This window comes from Numida meleagris, chromosome 1 (assembly GCF_002078875.1).
Source record: "Numida meleagris isolate 19003 breed g44 Domestic line chromosome 1, NumMel1.0, whole genome shotgun sequence".
Lineage (NCBI taxonomy): Eukaryota > Metazoa > Chordata > Aves > Galliformes > Numididae > Numida > Numida meleagris.
The window spans coordinates 36,995,342-37,008,686 of record NC_034409.1 but is presented as its reverse complement, the minus strand read 5'-3'; the positions used below and the strand labels follow the sequence as shown (position 1 = coordinate 37,008,686).

Here is a 13,345-nt window from a genome sequence, read left to right as displayed (position 1 = left end):
AACTGGGGTTAAAGGCAGAAAAATGTCATCCTGTCTTGTAAAGCAGTTTAGCACATTCACCAGCTGCCTCTGGGAGAGACATCCCGTTTTCACCAGAGCTTTATGTGGCCAATTCAGCTGTAACAGTTCTGGCTACTTTACTATTGACAATTTGATGAGGAAACTCAAACAGGAAATGTTTTGTGATTTCCTTTCACAAACCTGAATGGAGAAAACATTAAATAGAAATTGAAAACTGAGTTCCATTGGCAGTTTTTCCTTTGCACCTATTTTCCCAGGAAATTTAACTTTATTTCTAGACAAGAGTTCCAATAAACCATTGGAAAGATAACACTTGCTTCATTTCCCCTCCCTCCAGCCTTAAACAGGCAGGATTTATACCATTATTTTTATTCCTTCCAGATACTGCATCCTTGCCTGCTTATAAGATGTAAGAGGTAGACAGATAATTGTACTATTTCACTAGTAAACAGAGAACTGAATATGAAACTGAGCTCAGAATTGGAAACGCTGTCAGCGTGTTGGTGAATCACTGTATGAAACAAATTGTTCACTTTCTGTTCAGTCCATTAGCTTCAAGGATAGAAAGAATTGCTCTCACAACGCATAATGCTGCAATTTCCTACATTCACTTAGCACTTCCCCTTTCCCTTCTGCAAATCAGAAGCATTACATTGGAGATTTAATTCCCTCCCTCTGACCAGGTTTTCATTCCCAACTCAGGCAAACCAAGCTATTGCTCTATGAACAGCTTTTACATCGCATTCATGAACACAGTGCTCTTCCTCGCCTTTGGAAATAAGGTAATGGCAAGAAAAGACAGAGAATTACACGGGACCCTGTGCCTATTCAGCTGCAAAGAGTCCTCGTTTTGATGCTCCTGAGCTTTCTGATAAAAGGTTTATCAAAACTGAATTCATAGGAACACCACATCCTTAGTATGCCTGATTGCGTGCTCAGATTGTGGTGAGAAAATCAATACTTGCCGACAGTTACCACATGCTTGCTCATGCCCTTTCCACATGTTTTTAAGTCTGTGGAATCTGTTGATGTTTTTAATAGTCCCCAAGTATTAGGCTTGCTAAGCAAGGAATTTAAAGGCACACTGGCTCTGAAACAGGGTGAAGAAGGCAGTATTGCTACAGCTGAGAGCCTTGTGTATGCTGCAGGGCTGCACTCCAGCAGTGGGGCAGGAAGAACTGTGTCCTACCACACCGTACACATCCTGAGGCCTTCACTAGGCTCCCACCTCTGCATGTCAGTGTGCTGTGGGGAAATAGCCCTGGGTGAACACACGGGCGAGCATGCACATCAGGTCAGCTGTGCTTCGGCTGTTATTGGCCTCAGAAAGGAGGGGGCTGTGCTGCATGGCTGAGAATGGCCGAGGGCATGCAATGGCCTGCAGCAGGAGAGGGGTCTGCAAAGGCTGGCTGTGTCATCTCTGCCTGGTGCTTGCAGGGATGGTGCTGGTGGTAGGTAGGCCTCCACCATGCCTTTTCTCAAGCCAAAGCCAGGTACTAGCAGGAAAGATAGGAAAGACCTATGAAATTAATTTTTTTTGTGCTTTCCTACCTCTACTACCTTTCCTGCACATATGTCAGCATATATTAATTCATCCCACCACACAAACACCCCCAGACAAATCCTGAGGAGGTGCTCTGTAAAAGCAAGTCACAGAAGGCAGATGAACGATGGAGGTTTTTTTTGAGGCCACAGAGCAGCTAGGAGTAGGAGCAATCCTGTGGGGCTCAGATGGCTTTTTAACTCCTGCCCCCAGCAATGAGCACGGGCCCGAGGAGTCCTCCCTTGGCTGCACTCACTGTGCTGCCTGGCACTGGCAGGAAGCAATGAGAGCTCAGAAAAGATCAGGCCCTGATGCCTCTGCATCTTCTATGCACTGCATTCCTACTCTGGAGATAACATTGCAAATGAGGCTTTTAAAAAATACCTGCAAATGAAATAAGAAACAGGCCTTGCATGCCTGACTGGCAGCTCCAGCTCCTGAGCTTGCAGACACAGATATATCTCTGAAAACAGATGCTGGGCTGAGACCTGGGAGTAAAATGTAGCCTTTTAATCCAGCAACTATGAAATCTATTTTGAGCTAGGTCTAATTAAACTGACGGGCACTGGCAGCACGACGCCTCTTGGAACGTGCTGTTTTTGCAGTAGTGGAGATTTTTGACTCCCTGGTCCCTATCTGATGTGAGACGCCTGCTTTTTCATAACTTTACTCGTGATCATCTATCAAGGGTAATCAGCAAAAGGGAATTCAGCCAAACTGAGCCTCCCAATAAATTCTTCTAGAGTAGCAAGTCCGCTGTGTGCATAGCCTCAAACTCATTTACCGTTAACTGGTCTTATTAGCATCTCTGAAGTCAGCAATCTCAACAAGGAGGGATGGCGAGGGAGGGTAACATTTAGGTATGCCCATCAGTTGTCAACTCCTGAGAAACAACAGCATCACGTCTTCAGCATTACTCTACTTCCTTGTAAAATGGCAAGAGTCAGTAGGGAGTTTGGTGGTACCAAGAAAAGATTGAGGCAGGAGGTGCTGGGAACATCAGCCACTCCATAATTTTTGTATCTCTTTAGAATCTTTATGGAAAAATAATATGGTAACACAATTCAAAAGGTGTTTTGTAAAAGAAACAGAAAACAGAATTGATTTCATAGGAAATAAGAGTGATTTGATTTGTGACACGCTGGTCTCAAATCACCCACTTTGTCTCCTATGGGGAAGCCAGGCTGTTTGGCTCTGAAGTGGTTTATTGTTGCTCTGTTATTTTGTTATCAGAATTGTATTCACACTGGATCTCATGTAAAAGCCGGTGAGGTAGGTGTCATGCAGTTCATATTCCAGGTCATGTGGCAATTTAACAAGGACTGAAATCTACCTCCTGCTGCTTTGCAAACTCTTTTCCTCCAGAGGTGGAGGGTAACAACAGCAGCTTCTTCTCCATTATTTTTCTGGACATTTGAAATACATGACTACGTTAAAAAGAAGTCCATCTAAATGCTTACCACCCACTTACATTTTAAAGCATGTGACTACATAACCCATTTCACATTTACTCCACCTGAACAGTCCACCCTGAGCCAAATCCCAATAAGATGCCAGCACCTATTTTTTAGCTCATCTTAACATCTTAACTGTTGGCATAAAAAAATGAATTCCTATTGTAAGGTGTTAGAGAAGCCTTTACAACTAAACTTAGTTGTTGCAAAATGTTCTGAACAGACATCACATTGTCTGTGAAAAATCTCCAGAGATTAAGCGACATTGATAGCAAAAAACATTGCCATTATATAGCAATACCGGAATCATTCCCTTCGCAAATTATTTGGAAATACAATAATGCCTCTTAATGAGATAGAAGGGAATCTGCCATATTTCTAAAAAGGTACAGACCATCCTGCTGAAATGGAAGTTACCAGGTTGGGGCAGAACACTGATTTCCGTAATTAAAGAGCGCTGCATCCACCCTTACCCAGTCCTTAAAATGCCACTGGGCTGAGCAGCAGGTGTGGGCCCCAAGTTCCCTGGTCAGCTGTATAGGTCTTGAATCAAAGCTCCCTTATGGACCACACCAGTGGGCTTCTTTTCCCTGGAAACCAAGGGTTAGGGAGAGCAGCCCACCCTGTGCCTGGATTTCACCAAGATAGGAGGCTGACACATGGCCGGAGCACTCAGACTCGGGCGTGAAAGAGCTCCAGGTTCTCCAGACTGCTCAAGGGAGCACAGTCTTCCTGACAGCCCAAACACAAGCACAGCTAGGGTGAAATAGGCATTTCTTTTTTTGCTTTTAAAATTGAGCAGCTTTAAACCTTGTTTACAAAAAGGACAAATGGTGGTTGCTGACAATCAGTCTTCTGCCTCTGGGTAGCCATAAGAAGCAGGCAACACACACACAGAGCTCTCTCAAATGGCTATGAACTAAAATTCAGTAGCATAGTCACCACCGGAGGCTTCGCTCAGATTATGGATCCTATTCATTCCCTAAGGGAAGCTGGAAAGATGAAGAACCACTCTTCAGAGTTGGTCTAAGATGGAAGGAACATGCAGGGGTCCAAGTGCTGCGCCGAGGCTCTGCAGTGATGGCTGATGACCATTACTGTTGTTGAGAATCATGTGGAGCCTTTCAATGAGCAGCCTGAACCCTCTTCCAGGCAGCTGCTGCAGGGGACTGCAAGACGCCATGCAGCTTGTTCCCTGCTCTCAAGGCAGGACCAGCTGTGCCAATACCAGTCCTGAGAGCTGTCTAAACTGTTCTCTTTAAAAACTGACAGGTGTCCTGCTGTGTTCCTAAGCAATCTGTCCTCCAGGTTTCACTGTCCTCACCATTACAGAACTTAATGCTCCTGTCCTGCAATTTCAGTCCATTAGTTCTTGAGGCTGGAGAAAAATCTATTTTTGCAGCTACTTCTATACGTTTGAAAAAGGTGATCATGTCTGCCCTCATTCTCCTCCACTCAAAACGAAACTATCTCAGCTTCCAAGCTCATCACACAGAGGCCAGTCTGCTGCTGGTGGTGATAGCTCTCAGTAGCTGCTGACTGGGCTGGATTTGTACCAGTAGCTTGTACACGAAAGCCTTCACCAGCTTCGGCTCACAGACCCAGGCTGTACTCTCAAAGACATGAAATCTTCTGTAATCCATTATAGAATGACAGTAAATACACATTTCAGTACGGTATGTTTCTGGAGTTTTCTCCATGACTTTAGGACATCATTACAAGAAGAAAGGAAGACACTCTATGTCATGAAAGTGTATTGAGGGCCTAAAATTAAAACAGGCTTCTAAACAGATCTTGAAGTGCAGAGAGAAAAACACAACAGAAAACACAATATATTGTGTTAACACCTTCCCCACTCCATTCCCTCCACCAAATAAATGAAATGAAACGCATGAACCATGTCTTGGCTTGCAAATGAAACTTGGTATTTGTATTTGCTGCAATGTCTCAGAGTGCAGTTTTTCATTTTAGACTTTGCATGGTAGTAAACACTGCAATGCTTTACATTCATTAAGCTCGGGCCCATTTACTCTATGCAGGCAAAGCAAGAACATATATCTTGGACCCATAAAGCATTAGTTCAGAATTACACAGGAAATAAATGAGCCTAAGCAAGAAGTCCAATTTCCAGAGTCCAGCTCACTAAAGTTAAACAAGCACCTTAGATAAATATGGTCCATTTTAAATGAAACGTTAGTGTAATTTGATAACTGTCAATAATTCCCTCATTATGCCTAAATGAGCTTGTCATCCAAGGAGATTGCTGCATGGCTGATCTTAATTTGCTAATAAAAACTGCAGAGAAGGATGCCAGCTAAGCTGGAACTATTTGATTCATAAAAGTGCAATAGTGCACTTTTTAAAACCTTCTTTCCAATTCCCGACTGCTGACTGGCTGAAGCCCAAAGCAAGTTTGCCCCGTAGCCTGTAAGAACACAGCTTTTCTACGTAAGAACAATGAGCAATTGTCTCTCTAAATCACTATTATTCCTCAGCTCATTATATTTAATTTATTTTTAATCATGTTGTATAATAGAAATAAAATCATTGGATTAAGCATATATCTAGCAGCAGGAGCCCATTATCCTTTGACAATGTTCTGTTTCATTGACATTATATCTTCATTGTAGACAGTTTCCGTGCCATCATTAGTCCTAAAATGGCTATTGGATTTCAAGGGTTTCTCCCTAATCCATAATAAGATTTACTTGTTAACAGTACAAAACAAAACAAAGATATGCTTCTGTTGTTTTACTTCTGTGCAATCCTTATTTTAGGCTGTTCATACAAGTCAAGAATAAACCCAGATATTTTAAGTATTTAAAGCTTTCCTGTGTAATTTTGCTTCAAAGGAAAAACTCAATAATTTTGCAAGCTCTGTATCTCTTAACTCATTGTGCCTTTATTTCACTTAAGCAAGCAACAATACTTTGTCAGAACTAAGAACTACTATTCCTTGTGCAATGACTTTCCAGATCATTTAAAGTAAATATGAGTTCGGTCCATTTTCGCCAGAAAGGGCTACAAGAGGTTCATCAGATTCCATCCAAAGAAAGAGGAAGAAACTTCTATGCCAGGCCTGCTGGTGACTCCTCTACAATAAGTGCTAGTTAATGGAGTCAGCACTAGTGTCAGGAAGTTAAAATACTCCTCCAGCATGCTGATCCCCATGGGATAATTCAACAGCTCTTCATTTGTACCACTGGCAGTCACGGTTAGATCTAAAACTAGATTTTTTCCACACCCTATTAACAGCAGCATTAGAATGCAGCGGGGACCATCCAGAGAACAGAGCATTTTCTGTTATCTCGTAGTTATCTTTGAGGAGGTGGCAGATTTCCCTATGAAAATTATCCTTATAGATTGCCTCTTATTTAAGGATGTGCTGATACTATCAAGTGGTGCTCTCTTCATGCTGAAATTGCTAGCAACACTTAAGAGCATCTGCATGACTCTCTGAGCTGAGAGAGCAGCTTCAATAGGTATCTGTTTTCCATATAAGTAGACAAGCTGTGAACTTTCACCTGTACTGACATGATCTGCATAAGCCGTGCAGTTTCCATTACGAAGGGTCCATACAATATGGTCAACTCTCCATTATTCTGGCTAATAGGAGAAGAGAATAACTCAGATAAAGGAAAGACATGCATAATTATTGCTTCCAGATAAGAGCCGGCTCAAATATTTCCACACTGTACTCCCCAGACAGAGCTTGTACTTCTGTCAGAGCTTGCTAACGTAGAGTTCATTAACTCAGGCATTACCTGTATCCATCTGGTACAAGCTAGGCAGCTTAGGTGTCTGTATGATTTAAGCACCCCACAAGTAATCTACTAACTGATAATTGTCCTGGCTATAATTAAATAACAACTTCCATATTCACCTTTTCATATCTACTGATACTGATACGATGTAGACCCAGTCATGCATGCCCATGTCAAGGTTGAATGTGGCATAATGAGGAAAGGCAAATTATGCATGAAATGCAAGAGGACTATGTTCAAAAGACGAGGGAATGCAGGAGGCACACAATGATGTAGAATGGCTTTATATTCACAGCTAACAACCTGGAATTAACAAAGGCGCTTCCACTCCTGTTTCCAGATAATCCCTGCAGTGGAAGTAGGCTCAGGATTGTCACAGACAATACATGTATGGAACTATCACTACCTCTCTGCATGAGTTGTCAGAGATTTTATTTTTATTATTATTGTTGTTGTTGTTTTGCAATTACTCAGCCACATGGAACATTTGTCAGTAGTGTTTTCTTATAATCCTCACAGACCTTTTAGTACCGATACATAGCCTTCCTGATCTCTGCATTGGTATATACGTAAACTGTATTGTTCAGTCACAAGAGACACTCAGTTCTGTTACAAACAAGTGGGCAAAACACCGTCATCACTACTATAGAAAGAAATACAGATTCTCTTACAAGGAAAATGGAAAATGTTGCAAATATTTTTTTCTGGATTCTTACAGTTGGAAAGGGATTACAGAGAAATAAACTCAGTCTTACTGAAATCAGCAACAACATTTCTTACACATCAAAGTGAATAATCTTAAAGAAACAAACTCATTGCCAGGCAAGCTTTTACTGGTATACTTGTACATGACATCGTGTTGAGGAATTTCTGGTTATATGATGCCACACTCCATGGAGAATTTACGAATTAGCATTGCTTTGTTTTCTCTGCACTTTACAGTTAGACAGAGCTACACAATGATGCAAGCCACAGGCCAAGCTCAAAAGAGCAAACTGATGAGTTTTAAAAGTTAGCCATGTCATGTGATGTCACTAGAACAGCTACAGAATAAGCAGCTGACAGCAAATCACAGTGCAACACACATCAAATCCCTAAATATCTGTTCATTTTGCTTAATGCATCACATACAGTGTTTAGATCACTGCGGAGGTCCTGGACGACGTTTTCTATACTCCTGGTATCCTTCAGAATCTCAATGCTTTGAGTATATGGATTGAAATACACAGAGAAGGGACGATTGATTGATTTAGCAAAGTCCCTGAAAGAAAAAGAAAATTAACACCTCTTTTTTGCCTACCATTGAAGAAATTAGATTTTAGAGTCAAGGGAAATAGTTTACCTCATCTTTTCTTTGGCTTCTTCAAAACTTTCTGAAACAAAGTAAGCTTCCTGAAAAGTGGTGATAAGGCATTCTTGCAAACAGGTTGTCTTTGGATCGAATGTTTTCACCTTGGCCTTGTCAGAAAGAGCATGCTGCAAAATAAACCATTGCCTCTGTTAAACTGTATTCTGATACTTCTTTGTATCTATAAAACAGTTCACATATTCAACTTTTATATCACTGTGCCATATTGCTTCAATCATTTGGTAGCCGCTTGTGTTTTACATAGAGTAATCTTCCAGTGTGAACAGAATAATTTGTTACTTAGAAAATACTCTTTTTATGAGTCATTTTTTCACCTAACTAATAAAATACTAAAAAGCAGATTAGAAATCTACCTGCTGTGTAGGCATAAATCTTCAGGTAGAAATGAGAAAGTCGAAATAACCATTGCTGGAAAATTATCAACAGCTATAAACATATACGTCCACAAATGTCAATTAACAGGCAGAACTAATCATCATCTTCGTAGGTGAATTGAGTCTGACCAAATCACTCACATAACCTTTGCATTACATTTTCAGACCAAATCCACATATTATTTTCCTGACAGTGAGTTTAAGAGTGAAACTATGTATCTGAAAATCTATTAAATACTGCCTGTGTATTGTGAGCTGATGAAATGCATTGCCCTTCCTCCACATACACAAGTTACAATCATCATTTTAATACTGTAAAGAAAAAAGAACCAAAAATACAGGCATAGATAGGTACAGAGCAGACAGTAGACAGATGAGACATCAAATTATGTTGCTCAAAGAAGTGATTATAGATTAGCCTCTCTCTTACATTACTGGCAAAAATCACTGGAAAGATTTCAAAAACAGAGATCTCAAAACAGAAAATCTGGTACTGAGACATTTTACAACAAAATTTATTTCTACCTCTTCTTTCCCCTTGGATACTTGCAGTTAATTTTTGGATCTACTTTAACTCTTAGAGCACATTTATTTTCATCCTCAGTGCCCTGTACAGAAACCCAAGGTGAGGAAGGAAAGCATATGTAGGTCAACTTTCTTTAGTCCCCCAGTATCCATCCACAGGGAAAACATACATGAAAAGTACTGATAAATGACAGGAAGAGAACAGATCCCTCAAGTATGAAGGAGTCTCTTATTTCTTTATTCTATTTCTGCATGGACATTCTTTACAGCAGAGTAAAGTATTAACCATACTGTTTACTTGAGTTCTTCTTGCTTATGCTCATACCTAAATCCCTGTGAAAGGCTCTGAAAGTTTCACACTGCTTAGTTCTCAACCTGCTGTTGTCAAATAACAGGACATAAAACTGGAACAAGAACCTCTTCCTCCCACCTTCGCTTTCTCCAAAAATAAATACACGAAAAATTAATGCATGGTATCTTAAAATGTCTGGGAATTAACTTTCTTTAGTACACATATCATTTCCTTCTCACAAAGTTTGCTGTTTCTAGCCAGCCATTGGATACATGGGTATGAAAACAAAAATCTAAAATGGACTATCTTGACCAGCACCTTCTTCTAAATGGATTGCAGGAACAGCCTCACCTTATCTAGCCCCTATTTAAATCCCTATTGTCTCTGTCTTCAGGCAGAGTCGTGCTGTGGTTGAGTGCCTGTAAGTTTAGGCATCTATCTCCTTCCATTGAATTGAATTTGTTTGTCTTGACTGGGAATTATAATGGGCTTCCTGAGTTCAACCTGGACAAAAATATCATTGGATATTTTTATATTTTTATATAAATATATATATATTTACAAATATAGATATATAAATATATTTTTTTTATTTTTATATTTTGTCTCTGTTTATCAGAGACAAACAGATCATAAAATGTCTAGCATGAACTAGGATGGTCAGGACAAGGCGGACCCCAAAGCTGAACTAGGCTTTTTTTTTTTTTTTTTTCAGAAACATCACAGCACTCTAAAACGTTAGTCCTTGGCACAGTCAACATTGTGAAGCACAGAATCTCAACACTTGCTCAAGTTCAAAAGCTTTTAAGCTCAAACCTGTAGTTTTTTAACAATGCCATTCACCTATGTTCTGTCTCGACATTCAGTTCTTCAGTGAATTTAAACATCTGAGTATTTACTACGGATTTCTCCTCAGAAAGCTCTTACTTTATCCACTTTCATGGATGTGAAGGATAACAATGATATGGAAAATAGCTTTCAGTCAGAAAGAGCATCTCACCACCCTGTAGATTCATGGTAACAACAGTCTCTAAAGGCCCACTCACACAAGTAGTAATGCTTACACTAATACAGTTGTTGGTGATTCTCCTTTGTTCTAAGCAACAGGAGTTTGGAGTGAAACTTCCAAACAGACTGCAACTATTTCCCAAGAAATGCAGCAATATTAGACAATGGAACACCTCAAGAATTAGACAACTATTTTTCTAGAGAATAAGCGTAGCACTACAGAAAAAGCCTCCAGTTCCACTGGACCGAAGACAAAAAAAAAAATAATTCAGGTACACAACCACAGGCCCCTGGGGTCTAGAATGTCTGAGGTATCCGTGCAGGGATGCAAGCTATTGCATAGGACCTCCAGATGGAGAGCTATTCAAATATATTGGGGCATCTCAGATGGCACCAGGCATTTACATGGAGCAACCATAAATCACTTCCTTAGTGATAACTATCACTGACATGTGGTAAATGAGTTTTGTCTGTGCTTTCTCCTTTAAGTATAAAAATGGAATGTAATAAGCTGGACATTTTCAGTTTCACCAAAAAAAAAAAAAAAGAAGAAGAAGAAGAAGAAGAAGAAAGAAAAGGAAAAAAAGAAAAAAGCTTCTACTAGTGAGGAGTAAAGTTGAACTGAGTTATAAATACTGTACTGTCTGAGGATTACAGGAGGGCAGAACAAGAACACTGGTGAGAAGCTGTCTGTGTGCCAGTACTGATTTTATCACCTTGTTATTCTGCGAGAGAATATAGTTTTGGAAAACCTGCTTCTAAGTACTATTCTGCTTGTGTTTTTCAGCATAGAACACTTCCAGATTTATGATATGATTTCACCAGAATTTTTTTTTTGTTGTTATGAGTATAATTCTGTATAATGTTTAGACAAATTAGGAAGAGAGTCTTTATTTAAAATGAGCACTATATTGGCCATCTGGGATGGAAATCTCCATCCTCTTAATCCTCTTCAGTAAACAGAACCAAACCTTGGATTTGAATCTTTCTGGTTATAAAAGCAGACATTGCCTACTCTCAACATAAGCTATCATTAAAAGAAAATATGACCGGATATTGTATTTGACTTAAAAATCTGTACAGAAAGATTTGAAGGCCACCTCTCTGGTAAATACAGAAGCATACAATAGGGATATATGACTTGATGTATAGCCAGCTGAAGCTGATAGGATCATTCTTTTAATCAAGGAGTTCAAGAGAGCATCATATAAAGTAAATGGATTAAAATTTCCAAAGACATTTCGACTGCCTTTTAGAAACAGCTTCAATAAACGAAATGTACATTATTTCTGCCTTATCTCTTAAGACCCAAACATACTGTGTAAAAGCACTGGGTAGTGTTAACCTGACTATTAGGCAGAGCATTTATAACTACTCACTGTATTATTCCTCCCCGCCTAGGCATCATTTTTAATCTTCTCTTTCTCCTTATTTTGTTGTGCTTTTCAAAGTTTCTGCTTGATGCTTCCTCAGCATGTACATCATCAGGTGTTGCATTTTTCAATATCTGAAATTTGAAGTCTAAGTACTGAGTCGGGGAAAAAAAACTGAAGGAAATCCTATATTGACAGGATGATGCCCACATTTCTCTAGCTTTTTGTTCTTCTCTCCTAAAGCTATTGACCAGATTTGCAGAGTGGAACAGTGTAACATAGAAGCAGGGATGACTGAACAAGCGTTTTACTCATCTGAAAGTCCCAAATATGGCCGGCCATATGAATTTCTAGATACTATTTGTAAAATTATCTACCACTTTGTTCCCTGCAAATACTGCTGCACTGAAAAAAGAACTATAGGGAGGGCAGTTAGAGAGCAGTTTTTCTTCTTGCTGACAAAAGCATATTAATGTCAAGTATCTGTAAAGTCAAGGGAGCAAAATTCAACACTGTAGCAAGATCTACCATTCAAGTGACAAGGATAAATAAATATTTTAACTTCTTCATACAGGGGACTGTGGGTCCACAATTACTGTTGTCTGAAGAATGGCAGAAGTTACTTCTAAAAGGACTTCTTGGCTCTGATTTCCATGAAAAGCATGGGGGCTGGGCCTTGTGGCCAAGCAAACTGCAGTGGATTCACCCCCACTCAGCATAGAAATAGCCAGCATTGTTCACATTATTTTCAGAGACACTGCTGACATCTATTATCATTTCAGTTGTAACCAGGATCTCAACTACAGACTGTTATACATCAGCGTTATTTTTCCAATACATCACTAATCAGAGGGTGGCGAGGCCGTGGCACAGGCTGCCCAGAGAAGCTGTGGTTGGCCCATCTTTGGAGGTGTTGAAGGCCAGGTTGGATGGGGCCCTGGGCAGCCTGAGCTGGTGGGGGGCAACCAGCCCATAGCAGGGGGTTGGAGCTGGGTGGGCTTTAATGTTCCTTCCAACCTAAACCATTCTATGACCTTCAGATCAAGGAAGAAATTTTCCCTCCCAGTGGGTGCTTGGAGATAAAGGCAGAGGCATGGGAGGTGGCTTTCTGGTGAAAAGTCAGAGACCAGTAATGTCTCAGTGCAAGGCTCTGTAACAGTGCCATGAGGTGCTCAGAGATTCTTTTTCCTAAGCACCTGGCTGATACATCTCGTTGCCAAGAAGCACACTCAGTGACAGGTTTCTGGTCTAGAAAGAGCTCCTCCCTTTGTCAGAGTAGCAGAAAACTTAGTTTTTTGTCTTTTTTTTTTCTTCCCCTTCCTTTCTTACTCTCACTTCTGCCCTAGAGCACAATTTCACAGATGTTTTTCACCTTATCAGTCCCTTTATGGACACTATGGGTATTTGTGGTATGGTAGTGTTCTGTGCCTGCAGCGCACAAGTGCTTAGTCTGTCAATAACTGAAATGTTTCAGTCTGAGGTCCCTGTGTGCAGTGCGTTCAAGATATGGATGAAACTTAACAGCTTATGATACACAAGAGGTCAAACCAGATGATCTAATAGTCCCTTCTGGCTTAACATCTATGAAATATAAATGTAATGTAATAGAAAATTGTATAGTA

At 40.2% G+C, this 13,345-nt stretch overlaps 1 protein-coding gene across 1 annotated transcript in view; it reads right to left on the bottom strand.

Annotated features, from left to right (window-relative positions):
• TPH2 (tryptophan hydroxylase 2) overlaps positions 4,065-13,345 on the bottom strand; it is a 53,638-nt gene continuing 44,357 nt past the window's right edge. Inside the window, exons 10-11 of the mRNA XM_021385188.1 lie at positions 8,125-8,258; positions 4,065-8,043 (exon numbers count right to left, since the gene is read on the bottom strand). Of these exons, the coding sequence (XP_021240863.1) occupies positions 7,869-8,043; positions 8,125-8,258 (309 nt within the window). The 3' untranslated portion in view covers positions 4,065-7,868. The remainder of the gene's footprint in view (positions 8,044-8,124; positions 8,259-13,345) is intronic.